At 43.3% G+C, this 21,389-nt stretch overlaps 1 protein-coding gene across 1 annotated transcript in view; it reads left to right on the top strand.

Moving 5' to 3' along the window:
• Positions 1-21,389, top strand: part of vwde (von Willebrand factor D and EGF domains) — a gene marked incomplete at its 5' end in the record, with an annotated part of 84,478 nt that overhangs the window by 26,343 nt on the left and 36,746 nt on the right. The window contains 9 exons of the mRNA XM_083632504.1: positions 9,134-9,365; positions 11,881-11,955; positions 12,845-13,077; positions 14,661-14,750; positions 15,911-16,058; positions 16,360-16,574; positions 17,825-17,898; positions 18,670-18,943; positions 19,756-19,952. Coding sequence (XP_083488630.1) covers positions 9,134-9,365; positions 11,881-11,955; positions 12,845-13,077; positions 14,661-14,750; positions 15,911-16,058; positions 16,360-16,574; positions 17,825-17,898; positions 18,670-18,943; positions 19,756-19,952 — 1,538 coding nt within the window. The remainder of the gene's footprint in view (positions 1-9,133; positions 9,366-11,880; positions 11,956-12,844; positions 13,078-14,660; positions 14,751-15,910; positions 16,059-16,359; positions 16,575-17,824; positions 17,899-18,669; positions 18,944-19,755; positions 19,953-21,389) is intronic.

Raw genomic sequence — 21,389 nt, 5'->3', positions numbered from 1 at the left:
TTGAATGGATTAACTTTACACGGAAGTACGGGGAGAGAGGGCTGTTAAAAACTAGTAGAAGAAGAAGAAGGAAGAGGGGGCGGCTGCCCCTAGCGGCTGCCGGGGGAGTTTCCGAATTTGTCTCACAGGCTTGAACGACTGCCATCTTGTTGTTCGCTTCTGTTTGCTAGCTTGCTCGCTGGCTGGCTGGTTGCAGTGGTGAAATGGTCCAGGACAACAAATATAATAACTTTTAGTCCGAAGGTATGGGCGAGTAGGAGTCCAGCCAGCCGACCACCGTCTTGTCCGGGGCCTGGCCAAGAGACCATGGTGTGGTGTGATCCTGGTGCATTGTGCCTGAGTAGCTGGTGTGAGTCTCCAGCCTGCTAGCTGCTGCTAAGCCTCCACAAGGTAAACTGCTATTATACTTATCTCTGGGCAAACTCTAAAATTGATAACTGAGGTGGATTTGGTCGCGCACTTGGTGCTCTGCTATGTTGGACTCGTTGGACTGTTTGAGTGATGCTCATGTTTGTAAGCTAACGCTAGCTCGATTAGCATCGTGTGCTAACGTGTGAGCACCGTGGTTATAGCCTACTTTAACTGAAATTTGGTGGCGTTATGTTATAGTAATTAATATAACACGGTGTCGTTTGTTTCTTCAAGGGATGGCTGTCGGAGTACCATGGTGGAGCAGGAACAGCACAACAGAACAGAGGCACATTGTCCCTTGGTCAAATTATTTGTGAAAATGAATGCTACGTTTTGATTCCCATGTGCATATTACTGTGAGAATATTGCTGATCATCAGTTGTTCAACCTAAGATATTGCAATAACATAAGCTAAATGCTGACAGATTTGAGACTTTTGATAGATTTACTTTGAGCCATTTGGTATGTATCTGCCAGTGTGTTTTTGTCAATAAACATTGCCAACAAAGAACCTTGTTGTGTAGGCTATGTGCAAGTAAATCATGTACCCGAATGTACCCCAAATCTCATAGAACGAGCCCATTATAGTTGTCTGGTCAGAGCAGGCAGGTTGTTAATAAGATGTGATATAAAGATATTTGATGTCGAGTGAACCAGCTTCAACCAAATGACCAGGAAGAAGAATGAAGATGGAGAACCAACCGACTGCTTCAAATCAACGAATGATTTATATTTATTGAAATATGGTTATCTGTAACAATTCGACATAAACAAAGGCTACACCATGCAACATATATTTTGATATCATTCAAACTTAAAGAATGGTTAATTTTCCACCATGGTAGGCTGTACTGTGAAATGGTTACCTATATTTGTATCAAGTGTTGCTTGGTAGATTATCTATATATGCCTAATTTACCAGTAGACATATTCGTGCAAGACCTTAGGCTATGTTGAGTTATATCGATCTGATAAAGTATGTTTTAAAATAAGGATAACAAATTGCTGAGCTTGGCGGATGCCTCAAGACAAGTATGTATCATTTTTAAATGTCCAATACCATACAGAAAAGCAAATTGAACAAACGACCAACAGCATTCAAGTCTGCAAAAACTTGTGATGTTATGTCACGTTAACATTTAACCTTATGTAACTGTATAGATGGCATACATGTAACGTGACGCTCATAACATGGACAGACCATTTAACGTTAGGCTACTTTACATACCGTTAGATAACGTTAAATGGTCCGCCATGTTATGAGCGTCACGTTACATGTATGCCATCTATACAGTTACGTGTGTCTACTAACATTATTAAAATATCATAAAGTAGCGCTATTTTCTGATAATTTGCTAAAGTATGACTTGCTATCTGCTAGCCATACTAGCCTTGTTTTGCTAGGTTTTCTTATTCGTGTACTTTCCGCAGACTAGATGCCTTTGCGGCACATTGCTGCCTCTAACGGGCGGAGGTATTACTGTTTCCCAATATCCGAAGTATATCGCCTATTTTCCTCGAAATGGGGCTATAATTAAAAAAACTGGAGCCTTGAGAGCATGAAAAATACTTGAAATTGTTTTTTCAGACCATAAACTCATTTGTAAAGTGTTTATTTAAGACAGAGACCGAGAGAGAAGTTGGCTCATTTCACATAGAGTTGAATGGACGTTCAGGGATGATGTTACACAAGCTGCGCCCCCCACTGGCCATTTGAGAGTATGGCAACTTCCGCATTGGCCTCAAAAAGAGACTGGTGGCCTTGCCGACTGGTTGTATCTCTGTATTTTTTATTTTATTCTCTTATATCTGTTTGAGTAAGTCTTCTTTGTAGATCTTACTTTTTAGCTGGATGTTGATCCCAAACTCAGGTTTTAGTATCAGACTGTATATTCCTGTATATTTTGTACTTTGCACTTTGTACTTAGCTATGTAGAGAATCTCAGGTTCGCACTTTGCACTTTGCATTGTGTTTACATTTTAAATATGTTTTGTTGCACTAAGTTACTTTTCCCCCTATCAGGACTACGGTACTTCTCTGCATACTTGCACTTTGTATTATGTTTACATTTTAAATATATTTTTGTTGCACTATGTTACTTTTTACCCCTATCAGGACTCTAAGCCTGTATCATCTGGCAGGGGGACTAACAATGGAAATCAGTCTTGTGACTGCAATTGTCGTGCATTTACATTTTTTTTAAATGTTCATTAATGTACACCTGTCCCCTATCGAACAAATAAATGAAATTGAAATATGTCATCCTGGGCCTATATACAGTATATCCCTCGTAGATTTAACGTGATTTAGATAAGTGACAGCGTAATGCGGTTCTACTGTCATGTGCTATACTGTGATGTCTGCTCCAATAAATTGGCCCTACTTCACATTTAGTTTTACAATAAAAACACATTTCTGCAATGACTTTACATAATGTAGGCTATATTATGTGCATCATCCTACCTGCAGCAGGGGAGAGAAAACGATATAATTCTGGACAAACTTGCACCAATCTGATCTCATCATAGAGATACACTATTTTTTTCTAGCCGATGCGTTTAAAACATTCTTTTCACTTTGATCTTGCTATAGTGTAGCGTATTTACATGCTTGCAGTATTTAAACTGCAGTTAGATTGGTTTGAGAATAATATGGAATAATAGCCTATATATGGAGACAGACAGAGGGGATAAAAGGGAGGGGGGGGAGATCAGAGCCCTCGGCTTTTCTGAAGCTGGACTGGATCGCTCCGTGGAATTGGAGCTGAAAAGTGAAGCATGTGATTCGTTTACTGCACTTCCCCAATGAGCAGATAGTGCATAATTTTACGCTTAAAAGGCGTGGTTATAATGCTTAAGGCCGTGTATAGCGCCGACACCAAGATATCGAGTGCGCTGGTCCACACCCACTAATCTGGGCTGCGCCTGGCGCTAAGCGCAGTTTGTAGGCCCATGCAACGATAGAGCCCGCTGTGTCCATATACAGTAGTGTTCATCGTCTTTTTGTGTCCAGCTCAAAAAAGCGGTTCGCGTCACCCAGCACTTTTCTGACAAGTTTCTCAGGTTCTGAAAGCGCTCCGCTCTGAAGAACGGCATTTTATGCACCTTGTGGCCACCTCGCGTTGCTTTGAATGAGGAAAGGGTGCTGGCGTTGAGAGAGAGAGAGAGAGAGAGAAAAAATGCTATGTGGACACACAGCCCTACAACCAGAGGGGGAAAGTACTCAAGTACTTGAGTAGGATTTGTACTTTTTTTTTTTGCAATTAGTATTTATTATCATTTTAGAGAACCAAAACAAAACATAATACATGACAAACATAAAATAAACATAACATTCCTGTTGTGTGTTAAGTCAGCATTCTTTTCCATTTTCCCTTTAGTTTTACAGTTATGTCTTTTTTTTCTCTGCTTTATATATTAACACTTTTCCCCAGCCTTTTATGAACACATTCATCTTTTACTTTCAACTTCTATGTGAGGTTCTCTATTACTTGTATCGTCTATGATGGTCATCCATTGCTTCAGATTCGGTGCATCAGTCCTGAGCCAGTTCTTGGTGATAGCTTTCTTTCCGGCCGCGAGAAGAATCTTGACCAGGCACTGGTCCTCCTTCACCACAGTACCCTCCATTTGTCCCAGGTATAAGACAGGGCATGTTCGAGGAATCTGATAACCCACTACCTCACTCAGAACAGAATGAATACCATCCCAGTAAAGGATTTGTGCTTTTGAAGTATTTTATATTGCTATACTTTTACTCTTACTCGAGTAATTTTAATAATAGATGTTTACTTGAGTACTTTTAAATGTACACCGAGTAAATGAGCGAATTCAGATTTTTGTTTTGCACACTGCACTATAAAAACTGCAGAGTAGCATTGGGACTGCTCGCTAACAGGTCCGCATTTAGGGCGCCGCATGACTGGCCAATTGAATTAGACAGGTGTAGATGATCAAATTGTAACGATCCCATCGTCAGATTGGCTCAGAAATGTCAGTTTCATTTGACACTGCTGATAGCCATAGCTAAATGTTTGTATGTGATTGTGATATTGCTGCTGCTTGCAGCTCGACCTCGTCTGGCAAAGGAGAGAATCACCAAAAGGAGCATCCCTGGCTGCATCTGAACGAGCTGTTCAGTATGAGAGACAAGACAGACAAAGACAGCTCTTCACGTTAATACATGAGTTTGACAATGCATATTGGCCTTTTAATCAAAATCAGATATCGACCAATCAGCATTGCCCACTGCTGATAAGATGGAGATGAGGATATGATTTGATCTGGAACAGCCTGTAAAACTCATGTTGTACGTGATGTTTCAGAGGCTTTGTCACCCTTGAAAGTTGTCAAATTAAAGATGTCGACTATTGGCAACTTCAATCCAAAAGTATCAGCATTCGACAAGGTACTGTAGTCAAAAACTTGTATCGGTCGAGCCCTACGTCCGGTAGCCTCTGTTTTCTCACTTGTGTGTCTTTGTGAGTTTAGTCAGATGTAAAAAGTAAGATGTGTGTGTGTGTGTGTGTGTGTGTGTGTGTGTGTGTGTGTGTGTGTGTGTGTGTGCGTGCGTGTGCGTGCAACCATGCGTGCATATGCACACGTGCAGTTGTCCGTGCGCGCGCGCGCGCGTGTGTGTGTGCGTGTGTTTGTGTGTATGCATTTATGAAGGAGAGTGCAAGGAGAGTTGGAATGTGTCTCATTTCCTCCGGGCGGCCTGCTGCGTTCAGCCTGCAGGATCCATCTGAAGTGTCAGCCTCCCTCTGCCTTCCCAGGGCATCAGCACTCTCCCTGGGTGATGAATGTCCACAGGAGTGGGCGGAGGAAGGAAGAAGGGGTTGCTGTGAACATGTGTTACATAATAAGACAGCATCTGTATGATGACGGCGAATAAATGGCTTGATTTGTCAGGCCAAGGATGTTTTGTTTGTTTGCTTTTAACTGCGGCAATATCCTATCACAAAGTAGATTTGTCGGACACACATCTTGATTCTTGGCATATTCACGCCGCACTGTTAGTTTAAAGTAAGATCCTCTTTTGCTTGGTGACGTGTTTGGTGCTCAGTCAGCGCTCACCTCTGTAGTGTCTCTGCACTGTACTTCCCAAAGATCTACCTGTCAATCAAACAGTGTGTCCAGTACTATGACGTCTTTTTCCTTTCTGTTCCTGTGCTGCTATGGTGGCTATTGTAGGTCAGAGGTCACTTATTAATCATTTCACTATCGCCGCCCATGCTAAGTAACCAGTTCTTTTTCTTCCAAACAAACCAGAAATGTATGAAACGCATTAATTCATGTGCGAAGATGCAGGAAAGGGCTACCAGGCACCAGGTGTCATTTGGTGAGGAAATATTATGGTATCACTTCACCTTAGTGTGGCAAAACTCAGTGCTTCTCTACCTCTTTCTTTCTCTTTCTCTCCTCATTTGAGTTTGGTTATTTTGCACAGTATAAAAACAAGACAATGACATTTTCTCTCTCTTGCCTCATCCTGGTCCTGTGCCAACATTGCCAGGCTTAAAGGAATAGTTCACCAAAGAAATGTTAATTTTGTCGAATGAAACACAGCTGAAATGTGTTAATCCATATAGCACACAGGGAGGTTCCCAGCACAACGTTGTAGCAGCCTTCTCCAAAACAACTCAAGTCAATAGGGACTGTAGTGGCTTATTGTCCTTGATTCAAAAGTTCCTTAGCCACAGTGGGCAGTGACTGGCAATAATCCAAACGCACACAAAAGATCAATGTCCAAAAGATTGTTTTCTTGTCAAAATGAATGGGTATTTATTTTTCCTTTTACGGCTCCATTCTTCTGTCATCAACACAAAACTTGGATACTTTAAATAAACTTTAAACAAACTACGAAAGATGATAAACCTTAATTGGCATGAACAAAAGGAAAACCATGATCTTCAGCATGGTCAAAATACTGTTTGCCCTGCCGGCCACTCCCCTCACCTGCCAGGCTTACCTGAGGCCTTTATGTTTTTCCTCCTGCCAGCAGGTGGGGTAATTCACAGTAACATTAACCTAACAGTAAATTATAAATTTTCCTCCGTTTTTGGCTCAGACAGGGACCATAGATGTACAAAACAGAAACAATCCCAAAAAATCACACTGTGAATAGAAAGCCCGATACAAGGGATCAGGATGTTGGTAAAGAAACGGCTTCAACAGACTACTGGGGGCAACTGCCGTTGGTTTTAAACAGCAGTTCAATGTGAAACCATGCCCTCTTTGAACTGTAACTACTCCTTCATACTTTAAGCTAGACACTCCATTTAAACTTTAAACAAGTGCCCACTTTTAGGACTCTGTCACTTTCATTCAGCTTTAATTTATCTTTCGTAGTGTTTGAGAAATCGCAGTTTACGTTTTCTGCTTTTTTCAGCCTTTATAATGGGACCCTATGAGCCCGCCTCGAGTGTTTCTCACTCTAGCAGGCTGTACGTTTTACTAAATTCATATGTTTTAAACTAAAGCTACAACAGTTCACACAACTTTAACACTACATACATATACATCAGACCCTTGAGCTACTTCTGCTGTCACTCACAAGGTCAAAATATAAGCGATGTGATCTATAGTTTTTTTGAGATATTAACGTTTGTTTGGGCACAACTGTTCACGATATTTCATACTAGTTTCTGCTGCAGTGGTACCCGGAATACGGCAACCATTTTAGGGCATCCTCCTCCATCAGAGTATAGGCTGTCATTCCTCAGTCTAAGCGTTGTCAGTTGTCATGTCTCCTAGTAAAACCATGTCGAGTGTGCTCTGAAACACCTTCAGTCCTCACACGAAAACGCTGTAATTCTTCCTGCATTACTGTTTCACTCCTCACGCGTCAGTCATCGCACAATACGGCGTCACTCGTCAATCATCAGTCCTCACTCGTCAGTCCTCACTCGTCAGTCATCAGTCCTCACTCGTCAATCAGCAGTCCTCACTCGTCACTCCTCACGTCTCACACGAAAACGTTGTCATTCCTCCTGCCTCACTTATCACTCAAACTAGCTGTCAGTCATCACTCCTCACGTCTCACACGAAAGGAGTGATGCCTGACAGCTAGTTTGAGTGATAAGTGAGGCAGGAGGAATGACAACGTTTTCGTGTGAGACGTGAGGAGTGATGACTGACGAGTGAGGACTGATGATTGACGAGTGACGTCGTATTGTGCGATGACTGACGCGTGAGGAGTGAAACAGTAATGCAGGAAGAATGACAGTGTTTTCGTGTGAGGACCGGATGGTGTTTCAGAGCACACTCGACATGGTTTTACTAGGAGACATGACAACTGACAACGCTTACTCTGACGGAGGACGATGCCCTAAAATGGTTGCCGTACCGGAAGCACTTTGTTGTTGGTAACTTGTACAGTTATGTCACGCTGATTCGTCCTATAGAGCATTACTCGTTGCAAATCAATCAGCTGTAATTAAGATTTGCACTAAATGATGGTGTAACTGTAGGTCGTTTTTGGAACTCGGAAGAAAAGGTCCCCACTAGCCGGGTAGTACGTGATCGTCTCCCCTACAAGAGTCCTGTATCCGTACATAGACTTGCCTGCGACTCTCACTCTCAAGCTGTCTAAATCAGCGGTACGCTAACTGATTTTACGATTTTGGAAATCTGATGCTGTACCTTCATTTGAGATGTGGTTGAGAGAGTTGGGTGAGAGATCCTTCATCTGGAAAGGCTTAGATTCAAGATGGCAGGAAGAAGCAAAGTGTTGGATAAGGCATGGGGACCAGTGTTGAGCCACTTAAAGGGTCTGAAGGTGGGCGGAGGTGTGGGTTGACCCTATATGCTATGTGAACTACCTCTTTTTTCTCCCTTTTCTTTCTTTCTCACTGATCTGGACATGTTGGTTCAATCTTTTCTTTTTCTCTTTCCTTCCCCCCAGCATAAATTGTTTTGGCCATTGATGCAAAAGACGTCAAAAGATAACTGTACGTTGTAAGCCACATAATGTTGTATTTTATTTTTATTTTTTTGTTTAAAAAAATTATTGCTCGTTTACGTATCAACAAGTGGAGCGAAATCACTGATACCTTGCAATAAAAATATTTTGAAGAAATCAGCAATACGCACGTATTTACAAGTGTCACAGAAACATTTGAAAGCCACCTACTAGTTCATTGCTTCTCGACGGAGGGGTTTGAAAGCTCAATGCTGCTCATAAATGCCTCTTTTTATCTGAATTCTGTGCTGGTGACATTATTTTTACCAAGCTTTCGACCGGGGGGGGGGGGGGGGCGCTGTGATGGCTGGGAGCTCTAACCCGGAAAAAATAATATCACCAGCACAGACTTCGGATAAAAAGAGGCATTTATGAGCAGCGTCAAGCTTTCTAACCCCTCCGTCGAGAAGCAATGAACCCTTCTGCTCTAGTAGGCTTTGAAATGTCTCTATGACACTTGTAAATATGTGCGTATGGCTGATTTAGACAGCTTGAGAGCGAGAGTCGCAGCTAAGTCTATGTACGGATACGGGACTCTTGTAGGGGAGACGATCACGTACTACCCGGATAAGAGTGCCAAACGGGGCTAGGTCCCCACTGACTTCAGTTGTTTTGATGATGGCAGAATTTTCATTTTTGGCTGAACTATGAGCAACCACATTGGGTTTAATTCCCACTGTGTGCACTCATGGAAATGAAACATTTTGGCTAAAAGATTCCATCAAATTGTATATTTTATGATGCTCTGCCCCCATCCAGGTGAACCACTGTGGCACCCAGGCCCCGGTGTGGCTCTCCCTGGGTGAGGATGAGTCCCTGCCTGGGCCCCTGGAGGTCAGGCAGCTGACGGCCTGTGCCGCCTGGCAGTTCTTCCCAAGTGGCAGCAAGGACTGCTGTCTGTTCCGCATCCCTGTCTCTGTCCGCAACTGTGGAGACTTCTATGTTTACCTGCTGCAGCCCACCCAGGGCTGCATGGCCTACTGCGCACAGGGTATGGCAGTGCAAAATACATGGCCCAGTCCTACTTTGCCCACCATTTTAGTAGCATCCCAGCCTGAAAACTAGCCAGAAAACTAGCTTAGTGATTACAGGCTTGGCAGCTGAGTGTCTTGGCAAATAATAATATACTATTAAATCACCAATAATGACAATCCTAATATGAACAATTGTAGAACCTGTGGGTGTCAGAGATGCAAGACTCTTAGGGCCCTATCATCGTACAGGCGCTATTGTTTGCGCAGCAGTTTGCGCACCTCCTATGCCATCTTCCCTGCCTCTTATGCTATCGTCTACCTCCACCATCCAGTTGTTCGCTGGAATCTAAGCGGAAACACAGGTGTTGGCGTGTCCCAGGCATGACCGTGCAAAATACTGGCCTTTGCGCACCTATTAGGCTATCGTTTGCCTCCTGCAAGTGTCATTTTGCACTCTGGCGAAGATAATGGCCCCTATCGTTGCATCGGCGCTGTTTCTAGGCCGAGCGCCTGGCGCAGCGCAAATCAGTGGGCGTGGACCAGCGCACTTGATATCGTCGTGCTGGCGCTACACGCAGCCTAAAGCATTACAACCACGCCTTTTAAGCGTAAAATGATGCACCGTCATGCTCATTGGATAAGTGCAATAAACGAATCGCACGCTTGCCTTTTTAGCTCCAATTCCAGTGGTCCCGCAAAACCTGACGAAAGCCAAGCGCTCTGCCCCCCCCCCTCCCTTCATCCAGTCTGTCTGTCTCCATTATAGGCTATTATTCCATATTATTATGCTTCTCAAACCAATCTAACTGCAGTTTAAATACTGCAAGCATGTAAATATGCTACACTATAGCAAGATCAAAGTGAAAAGAATGTTCTAGAGGCATCAGCTAGAAAAATATAGCCTATCCCTATATGATGAGATTAATTTTATATTGGTGAAAGTTTGTCCAGAAAGATATTGTTTTCTCTCCCCTGCTGCAGGTAGAATGATGCACATAAATATACCCTACATTATGTAAAGTCATTGCATAAATGTGTTTTTATTGTAAAACTAAATGTGAAGTAGGGCCAAGTTATTGGAGCGGACATCACAGTATAGCAGATGACAGTAGGAAGCGCGTTCCGCTGTCACTTATCTACAGTAAATCACGTTAAATCGACAAGGGATATATGTAGCCCCAGGAGGACATATATGTTTCACTTAGGGTGGTGTTTTAATTTTTGATGTTTTATTTGGTCCAATATTGAAATGTTCTACAATTGCAGGCTGTGTTACCATTACACATTATTTTAGATCGACCTTTTATATCTATTTCGCCTCATTTGGTTGCTATTTAGTAGCCAAATGGAGAAGCACAATGCATGCTGGGACAGGCCAGACAACTTACAACTTATTTTTCCTATATGGGAAGTGTGTTGTGCCTGTCTAAGCGAGGGAGTCAGAGAGAGAGAGAGAAGGGTGACAGAGAAGAGGCAGAAGAGCACTGGCGCACTGAATAGGCCTGGTTTCAGAGAGAGACAGAGAAGGGTGACAGGGGAGAGGCAGAAGAGCACTGGCGCACTGAATAGGCCTGGTTTTCAAAGGCGCAAAGCGCTAAATTTACGCCAGGTGCGAAGATATCAGTACGCCGAGATTTAAGGCCGACACGCCCACTTTGGCCCATTCTGGGACTGCGCCACGCCCATTCGGCCTAAAGCGCATTTGGCAGCGTAAAGCCATATTGATATCGTCCCAAAACAGGCGCAAGGCACGTTTTTTGCGGTTAAGGCCCGTTTTAGCGCCGAAGGCCTGTGGGAGAATAGGGGGCACCATCTCCATGTTCTGAGCGTAAACACAGGTTTGGGCATAGCCCATGCCAAACCAGGCGTTTCTGCGCAAAATGTTAGTACTTAATACTTTTGGGCATAAACGCGCCTACTGTATATGGAGGTTTTCACCGAGGTGACGCCAAGCGCAGCGGGCCAACACGCGCTATTCGGCTGCAAAACGGTCGCTGACGCAAAATGACCGCCTTTGCGACGATAGAGCCCTTTGAGTCCATACTTTTATATGGGCTGCATAATTGTCCTGTCGATATAGTCTGTATTAGAGTGTATAATGTCTGTGTATACGTTTGTTTAGATATGTATCAATTTAAACAGAGATATATCTGACTATCTATGTCTATGGTCATAGTAAAAAAGAAATGCAATTATGCAACCTTCTTTTTTGAATGAAAAAAAAAAAGCGAATATTTTGCTCGTGTTTGTTTCCTTGACTAAGGCCCATTGAGCCATGCCAGGCCTCAACAAGCCAAAGCCCTTTGCATGACTGACCTCAGTCTACCACAGGTGGTAGTAGCAGCACCTGTTGAATACTTGACACTTGGAGCCACTTAACTGCTTGCACAAGTTAGCACTAAAACCAGACTCTCCGCTCCTCTCCTCCCTGTCACGTGTATAATCTATTAAGTTCATTAAAACTCAACTATGGGCTTTCCATTGATTTATAATTGACCGCCTCTGCTTATTACTCTCCCATCTATCTAACAGAGATGTCGCACTCGGGGCCCACGGCGTCACTGACCTGCGGTCCTGATGAAGTGAACATGGCTGGAACGTGTCAAAGTGAGGATGCTGCTGCTGACGTGTTTATGGCCCGGCCCTGTCTCCTCGTGTTAGGGCAAACACCAAAACAATCGGGGGGTCAGGGAGTTGCCATGCGGTGAGGAATGCAGCAGAGTGGCCCCCTCACCGCTCCTCTTAATGAGCTGAGCATGTGTCCCGGCCGGCGTCCGCTGGGCCCCGTCTCCATGGCGACAGCCCTCGGCCAGATCGTGAATTATGCCACGGCAGGTTTTTAGGAAGCTGGCAGAGGTGGAAGCATGGACGTTTAATTAGGGATAGATGAAAGATCGCCGAATGCATTCATTAACTTGTTTTAAATAATGGAAACCAGGTTGCTGTGACTATGAAGCTCAGTTTTCTATTTTTTCCTTCCATTTAGGGAATAGAGAATGTTTTCTGGCTAGATTATTTTGTTATAAATATATAAATATTCACGCTCTAAAACTTGAGCGACTTTCCATAAGTTTGCATAATAGCCATACACTGTATTTGCCAGATACAACTGTGTTTAAAGTAGCAGTAGCAGCAGTACTTTATATAATAATATATATATAATATATTTTATAATATAATTATTTTATATAATTAAAATCCACCAGGGATGGAAATTAGCAGCAGCCACCAGCCAGCTGGTAAACAATAGTGTTTACGGTTTTACATTTAGTCCAGTAACCAACCATCTTGAAGGTCTTATTCAATTCTTAACTGACTGTTGAAATAGTCTAGTAGTGTATGGGACATTCACATGCCATGCTTTGGATAATGTCGTACAAAACCACGTATACTGTATAAGAATAATGCATAACATAGAAAAACATCACAGACATACAGAGAATAATCTAACCACAATTATCTGAGACCCCAACCCCCTCTCTACTATCCCATTCAGCCAAGCAGCCTCCCTCCCCGCCCGTACCGGTGATCGTCTCGGAGCTGTCTGGCAGCACCATCTACCTGAAGTGCAGCTTCGAGGGCCACAGCTCCAACAGCTCCCTGGGCTACGTGGTGGCCTGGTCCCGCCTGTCCCCTCAGGGCAGGAAGGAGGAGCTCAAACAGGAGACGACCATCCAGACCTCCGCCTTCATCGAGCTGGATGGCTTCAACCTTCGTCTGGGGGACAAGGTCTGGTGCAGGGCTGTAGTTTCAGAACACCTTAGCTGGGTCAATGGCAAGATCAGGTCTACTGTACCAGGCTACCTCGGGAGACAAAGTAACAAAGACGTCCTAAGGGGACTTCAGGTTGCTCAAGCACAAGGCCAGAGCAACCTGAGTCCTATTCAAGACCAAGACCAAAATAGACAATAAAGACTGTACATTTCTTCCCAAATGCAAAAATAATTACAAATTAGTTTCTTAAGGACCAACAGATGTCAATCTTTCTCCTGGAACTATGTGCTAAACCTTTAGAAACCAACTAATGTATGCATAGGATTTTGATAAATCGGACCAAACCAGGTGATTTTGCTGATTGACCTTCAGTCAGAGAGGAGAAAGTAATTGGTGAGATCACCAGCTGTAGTTGGCTCATGCTGCACCCTTCCACCAAGTTTCATGAAAATTGGGCCAGTAATTCTTCTGTAATCCTACTAACAAACTGACAAACAGCACCAAAAACAGAACCTCCTTGGCAGAAGTAACTACAGAAGTACTATTCAGGGAAAGCACCTGTGTAAAAACCTGGATATTTCAATGAACTAGCTACGCCCACAAGAACTAGTGTTTGAGAGCAGAGTGAATGGCTGTAAAGCGAATGGATCAGGAGTAAGTTCACGTCTACTTTTTGGATGAGTACTTTGGAACTTTCCGTCGATAGAGCGTACAGTACGAGGATGGACTTCCCATGCTTCAGGAAATAAGAGCAATAAATCAAAGTGAGACTACTCCTGGGCATCCAGTGAGCAGCTAGTCAGCCTGCAGCCACTGATGCCTTTCTATGATTAAGAGCTGTCAACATGTCGTTTTGTTTTAGCGTGGGCCGCCGTGTGACTGACCTGGCCTCAACTATAAAGCCTTTTACACATCCTGTTTTTCCCCCTTTTAACTGCCGTGCTGTTCCTTCTGCTCTCTCTCTCTCTCATTCTCTCTCTCTCTCATTGTCTATCTCTCTCTGCCTACCTGTTTCCACCTCTCTTTCCTGCTCCCTCACTTCCCCCCTCCTCTCTCTCTCTGTCTCTCTCTTCCCCCTCCACCCACTCTCAACTCTCTCCATTGCTTGCGTTCCTCTCTCTCTTTCCCTGTCTGTCTCTCTCTCTCTCTCTCTCTCTCTCTCTCTCTCTCTCTCTCTCTCTCTCTCTCTCTCTGTGTTTTTCAATTCAGTATGCTTTACTGGCATGCATGTTGGATTAACTGTGTTGCCAAAGCATCTAAGGACATTTGAAATTCATAAAAAGATTTTAAATAAACACAAGAGAAAACACCAATCTCCTCCTCTCACCCTTCGTCCTCTCTCTGTGTCTGTCTGTCTCTCTCTGGCTCTCTCTCTCTCTCTCTCTGTCTCTCTGTCTGTCTGTCTGTCTCTCTCTCTCCGTCTGTCTCTGTCTGTCTGTCTCTCTCTCTGTCTCTCTGTGTCTGTATGTCTGTCTCTCTCTCTGTCTGTCTCTCTCTCTGTCTGTCTGTTTTTCTCTCTCTCTGTCTCTCCCTCTCTGTCTGTCTGTCTCTCCCTCTCTCTCTCTCTCTCTCTCTCTCTCCCTCTCTCTCTCTCTCAGATATACTGCTCCAGCTCCAGTTTCTTCTTGGACTCGCCTGATGTCCAGGGAGCCTCAGTGGAAAGTCAGGAGTTCTTTGCTGGGATCAGGGTATATCACACTAAAATATTACAGCTGTGTGTGTGTGTGTGTGTGTGTTAGTGTTTATGTCTACTCTACAGTATGTACTGGAATGCGTGTGACTCTGTGACTATGGCATGTGCATGAAAATGTCATGATTTTGGTTATAGAAACTTTTCTCAGAGAAATAATCTAATTGGTTGAGATCAACTTAAATGGGCAGAGCCAAAGAATCACAGTTATTCTTCTGGCTAAGTAATGTTAGGCTGATTCCAATGCAAAAGCGGAGGGGTAAGAGAGGAGGAAGCTAATACTGTGAAGCCTAGTGCTTTACTGAAAATTTACTGAAAAGTTATTCTAATTAGCCTAGCACACTTTCCAAGTTCAAAGTATCTATACTAGCCTATTCACCTTATTCTTTGTCCATATAAGGACGCTTCTGCATGACGTCATTTTGTAATCGTCTTTCCGTTTTAGACACGGAAGTAGTCCTACCGTAATAATTGTTAGACTTGCCAAAAAGCTGTTTTAAAGTTTTAATATTTTTTCGGGTGAGAACGTAACATATATGTGACCAGTTTATCAGAATAACACCTATTTGGAAATATTTAACGAGCAGCGAGTACTGGGAGCGCTGGCTGTGCTGACCGGGTCGGACTATAGCTATCTGTCAAACCCTACTGTAGGCTACTGGCAGTGAGAAAACACTGTCAACGTGCTTTTGTAACTAACGTTAAATGCCGACGGGGTACAGCCATCGGCTCCTCGCATGCAGTAACGCTATGAGCATGTCTGAAGGTGGCCGCAGTGTAGCTTCTGAATGTTGCCAAACTTCATTCATAGTGACGTTTTGTTTTTAAATTGGCCGCCGACTAGCGCTGAATCGGAAGAACAAATACAATTGCGTCTAATGCAGAAGAGAGAAAAAGTGGGCGTGGTGAATAAGGTGAATAGCTACCTAGGTAACCTGGTTTGCTAACTGCTGACCCTCCAAGATTATGCCTTGCCCCATGAATGAAAAAAATAAATAAAAGTATATACCGTATATATTGATTTTCCTTTGTTGCCATTCAAGTTTGTCAGTTAACTAACTTGCCCTCTAAAGGGCTCATTATACTCAAGCTGGAAGACTGGAAGCTAAAATAAATCCTGTCCAACAAGGCTGACTGCTCCATTTACTACGTCCTCAGCTGAGGCCAGAGGTGAGCAGTGTGTCTGAGGATGGGAAGGGCTATGAGCTGGTGGTGGAGAGCACAGTCCCTGTCCCGTGTCTGGAGGAGCCCTCCTCCTCTACAGAGCAGTGCACTCTTTCCCTGCAACTCAGCACACACAATCAAGGTAAACTCTTATAGCAACTGATAATGTTCATTTGAAAAAGAGAATGTCCCTGTAAATGAGTAAAACAAAATGTAATAAAACCTGACGTTGTGATATTTTTTTCCTGAAAATGTAATACATTGTTTCATTAACCAGCAATTATTATGAATAAGGAATGCAAATTTGAGTGTTAAAGACTGCGATTCATGGGGCTATAAGGCTACCTGTACAAATGAATAATTTGCTGCTTTTGTTTCGGTTTTCCTATAATTTTCTACTGTTATATCACTGTGCAAATAAGTCTAAATGCTTCTTTTTGCAGGTGAGGGTGTGTTGGGGTCCGACCTGTCCCTGTCCTCTTGTGTGGTGGCTCTGCCCCAGGGCTCCTGTAGGGATGGGGTGTGTGGCCGGGCTCTGATCCACTTCAGCCCCGTCACCGACTTTGTCAAGGACGGCGACCGGGCAACCCAGATCTCCATCAAACCCATCGTCACTCACAACTTCCTCTGGAACCAATACTCACCAGAGCCTGTTCAGGTAAACACAACTAATAAAATAATAAATGAATAATAAAATAATTAATAAATAAATGGTAATAATAAAAGTGTGGTCCTGGAGGACATTTTGAGGAGCTGTGATTTGTTGTACTGTAAAAGGGTTACTGTAAATGACTGAGGTGCTGATCTATCTATTCATTATTCACCTATTCATTTGTGTATCTATGTATTTACTATTTTTCTATTATTGTTTTAACATTTTATTATTCATATTACTTTTGCTTGTTTGTTTGTTTGTTTGTTTGTTTGTTTGAATTTCATGTTTACATAACATAGCTCTGACCAAAGCTCTGGCTTTACCTGTACAAAGCTGCAACTGCCATAGTTTTTATTACTTTTGCTTTTTTTGAATATGCAACAAAAAATTGACTCCACAGTCTTGTACGTGTTATTATGAGTGTAAATGGACTCTATAGTCCTGTACGTGTCTCTCATCTAAATCACGTTATATCTGCGTGGGATATATATACCACCTAGGTTACATATATGTTTCACATAGGGTTGTGTTTGGATGTCTATGTTTTATTTTGGCCAATATTGAAATGTTCGAGAATTGCATGTTGTGTGAACAGAAACATTTCTATCTACCACTTTAGGCAATTTAGGCTGATTTGGTTGATATTTCTTCTCCAAATGTATTAGCCTCAATGCATGCTGGGAGATTTGAGGGAGTGAGAGAGAGAGAGAGGGGGAGAGAACAGCTTTTTTTCCATCGGTCTTTGTGCTGCGCGAGAGAGGGAGTGAGAGAGAGAGAGAGGGGGAGAGAACAGCCTCTGAATGACAGGGGCTCAAAACTACGATATAACCACTTTTTTCCATTGGTCTTTGTGCCTGTCTGACGCGCGAGAGAGAGGGAGTGAGAGAGAGAGAGGGGGGGAGAGAGTGTGAGATGGCAGAGGAGAGCTCCGCGCAATTACAATATAACTGGCGCACAGAATAAGGCCTGGTTTTGAAAAGCGCTAAGCGCTAAATTAACGCCAGGGGGGAAGATATCGTTAGGCCGGTATTTAAGGCCGAAACGCCCATTCTGGCCTATTCTGGCACTGCGCCACGCCTCTTCGGTGTAAAGCGCATTTCGGGGCCTAAAACCATGTTGCTATCTTCCAGAGGCAGGCGCAAGGCGTGTTTTTTTGCGTTTAACGCCAGTTTTTGCGCCTAAGGCCACTGCGAAGATAGGGCCCATGGACTCTACAGTGTCATTATGAGTGTCTAATTCCTCCCCATCTCCAGATAACGGTGAAGGACGTCCCCTCTGCCTACTGCTACTCCTTCACTGACCCTCACATCATCACATTTGATGGCCGGTACTTCAGCCTCCTGGCCACCCAGCACACATTTGAGAAGAAAACATACTTTCTTTGGACATCTACTATATTTGTATTTTATTGCAATTTGGCAAAATTCCTCAAATCGATTGACAACTAGCTGGGGAGTTGGTGGAGATTTAGGGGTAACAAGTGCTGGTTTGTGATCTATTTGCCTGTTTAGTTCCCAGACCAGGTGAACTAACCCTAACCCAGTGAACCCTGCTTTAGTTAACCTTGCCCCGTTTAGTTGCCCACAATACAAAGTACTGTACATACAGAGGGTGAAGCAGGTAAGTACTGACAAAGACAATGCATGCTCAAACACCTTTCCTTGAATACATGAAGGTAAAGAAAAGATACATAAATACAAATAATATACAGTACAGTCAGTATGTAATCTTCATGTCTGAATGTATACAAATATGTGAATACGAAACAGAGAAATACTGAATTTAAGCATGCATTTGCACTCAACCTTTCTTGGACAAGTAAAGTCTAAGATAGACAAAAACATCTTTACGTTGTGGGCAACATGGCTCAGTGGTTAGCACTGTCAACTCACAGCAAGAAGGGTTCCATTCCTGCTTCTTTCTGTGTGGCGTTTGCATGTTTTCCTCGTGTTCACCTGGGTTTTCATCGGCACTCTGGTTTCACGTTCCAAAAATATGCTAGGTGTATTCTGAACTGCCCATATGTAGGTATGAATGAATAGGAAATAAGCAGGCAAATAAAATGGATGAATGAATCGTTGTGTTTGTTTACATACAGGCACTACGATAACTACCAAATAGGCACTTTTGTTCTGTACAAGAGCAACCTGTGGCCATTCGAGGTCCACATACGGCAGTGGGAGTGTGGCAGCGTGGTGCACAGCGCCTCGTGTGCGTGCGGCTTCGTGGTGAGGGACGGCGGCGACGTCATCGCCTTCGACATGTGCAACGGGGAAATGGGCGACACCAAGCCTCACCTGTCAGTCAAGAACAGAGACCTGAGCAAAAGCGCCATCCGCATCACCGAGACCTACCAGGGACGCAAAGTCACCGTGAGTGCATGGGGAAGAGTTAGCCATAACTGTGTAAAGTTTATGAATACAACATACTATTTCTGTGTTGAAGTGAATTTGAAAACAATGAATTAGTTTAGTAGGTCGTGAGCCATTGCTTCATGACATGTAGAATTGATTACCGTACTTGCACAAAGACATTGACAATCCATCTGGCTGTCAGCAAACTTGACCAAAACTACACACCCTAAAATTCAAATGACTTTGCATTTTCAGCAACAAAAAAAAAATTGTGACAATGCTGAGATGAATTGGCAAACTATTGTGTGTTCTCCACCTGGTGCTCACCATCTGTCTTGTTTCCCTACACACACCAACCCAGCTCTGGAAACTACTGAGCATTTCCAGAAAGATTACGAAACCTGTTTGAAAAACTTGTAAGTGCTGCAGCCAGTGAGATGTGACAACAGAAGATCGTCTTTGAGAAGGGACACCGGAGCGCCTCCTTGCTTTATGCTTCTCCAAACCATTAGTCTGTTTGCCAAAAAAGGTTCTCATTGGAGTCTTGGGGGGGAAAAGGAAGCTAAGGCACTCTTGTGTGCCAGTTAAAAAAGGCTTTATGTTGCTATGGTCGCCATAAAAAATTATCATCTTGTAACTTTTGTACAGAAAAAAGCACTGGCCTTCTTTTTTTTTTTTTACTAAAGTGTGACAAACTAATTAACAGACGAAAACAAGATGGAAAATAGTCAAAATGCTTATCACAGATTCAGCTGGCTGCCTGTTGTGGAAGATAACCTGTACTCTCGTTTCTACGTTTGTGATTCTGAATCTCTTTGGGCTGTTTGCAGATGACCTTCTCGTCGGGAGCGTTTGTTCGTGCTGATGTGTCCGACTGGGGCATGAGTCTGACCCTCAGAGCGCCCAGCTCGGACCGGAACCACACTGAAGGCTTGTGCGGGACGTACGACGGACAGTCAGACAACGACTTCCACTCAGCAGGGGGCGCCAGGCTAGAGGATCTACAGGCTTTCATTGCTGAATGGAGGTAAGTGTTGCTAAAATGTCCAAGTGGAAGGCAACAAAATGATGTCTTTATTTGTGTCTGTTATGGATTTCTGCTATTGTGTCCTATTATATTTTGCTGTTGAGAGGAACAAGGGACATTGGAGAAGATGCTTGGGTTTTGAATGACATTTTGAAAAGTGTATCTTAGCTGGAAGGTAAAGGAGAGAGTGCTGGGTTAGATTACTCCTAGATGTTTTACATTCGATTTCTCCTGTATATTACTGTTGTATTCTAATGTTATATAGTATAGAGTATTTTCTGCATACATTCTTAGCATGATTGGCCTCAGTGGGAATTGTAGCATTCGTGCCATACTAGAATCATTGACTACAGACGATCTTAGGAAACCAGAGGTTTTCCACAGAGCCACAGTGCCGCCTGCTATTGGTCCACGATCGGCGAGCTGCACGATCACTGGACAGGCGACCTGTCAATCACACCCCAAAACCATAGCGATTGAGACCATAACTTAGGAACAGTTTGGAAACTGTTTACTGAGGTAATCAATCAAGTGAGAAGTAGGGTCATTTTCCAATCAACTTCTATACAATTAAAATTATTTTTGCAGTCGCCCCCTGCTGGCCATTAGAAAGAATGCATGTTTAAGGTACTTCCACATTAGTCTGTCAAGTCAAGTCAAGTCAACTTTATTTATATAGCACGTTTACATACAGCAGCAGCTGAAACCAAAGTGCTTCACAGGCGAGGGGCAAATAAGGAGCACAAATGTAAACAGGTAAGTGCAAAAAATACAATACAATACAATACAAGTGCAACACAATACAAGTACTGAAGGCAATTAAAAGGAGAGAAGAGAAGGACTAAAAACAATAAAACAATAAAAAAAAGTCTGGGCACGCTTTACACCGCTTTTAGCTATGGTGGCGTAAACCAAGGAAACAGGAAGCAATACCGGAAAACAAGTGCGCCAAAAAACGTCTTTGTTGCCGTTAGCTTGATGCGGCGAGGTTACGTTAGCTAGAGCCTGATAAAAAGAACAACAACACAAGTTGTATAGTAGCGTTAGCACATTTCTCCAGTAGTCACTGCCGAGGAACAATGGAGTACTCGCCATGTGAAATCTTAGGATCAATGTCCATGTCTTCCCAGCACAGGCAGCAGAGATGCCTTTGGATTTCAACTGTTGTAGCCTACTTGATCCTCCATTATCGATAACAGCGGACAGACAACTATAACTATTCCATCAACGGTGGCCGACGGTGTGCCAAGCAGTTGGCACACCGTCGGCCAGGTCATACTAAGCTTTTCCCAAAGCCAGTAGGCCCGCGAGAACGTTTCTTTCCTCGATTAATTGTCTGATGCAAAGCTTCTGTATTGGCTTAAAATATGTGATATTGTGAATCCACAAGAACTTCTTAAAAAACTTTGTTCGGTAGCTACGTCCATCTTTTGTTTT

This window comes from Poromitra crassiceps (genome assembly GCF_964638095.1).
Source record: "Poromitra crassiceps genome assembly, chromosome: 1".
NCBI classification, from domain to species: domain Eukaryota; kingdom Metazoa; phylum Chordata; class Actinopteri; order Beryciformes; family Melamphaidae; genus Poromitra; species Poromitra crassiceps.
This window is presented reverse-complemented; position numbering and strand designations above follow the sequence as displayed.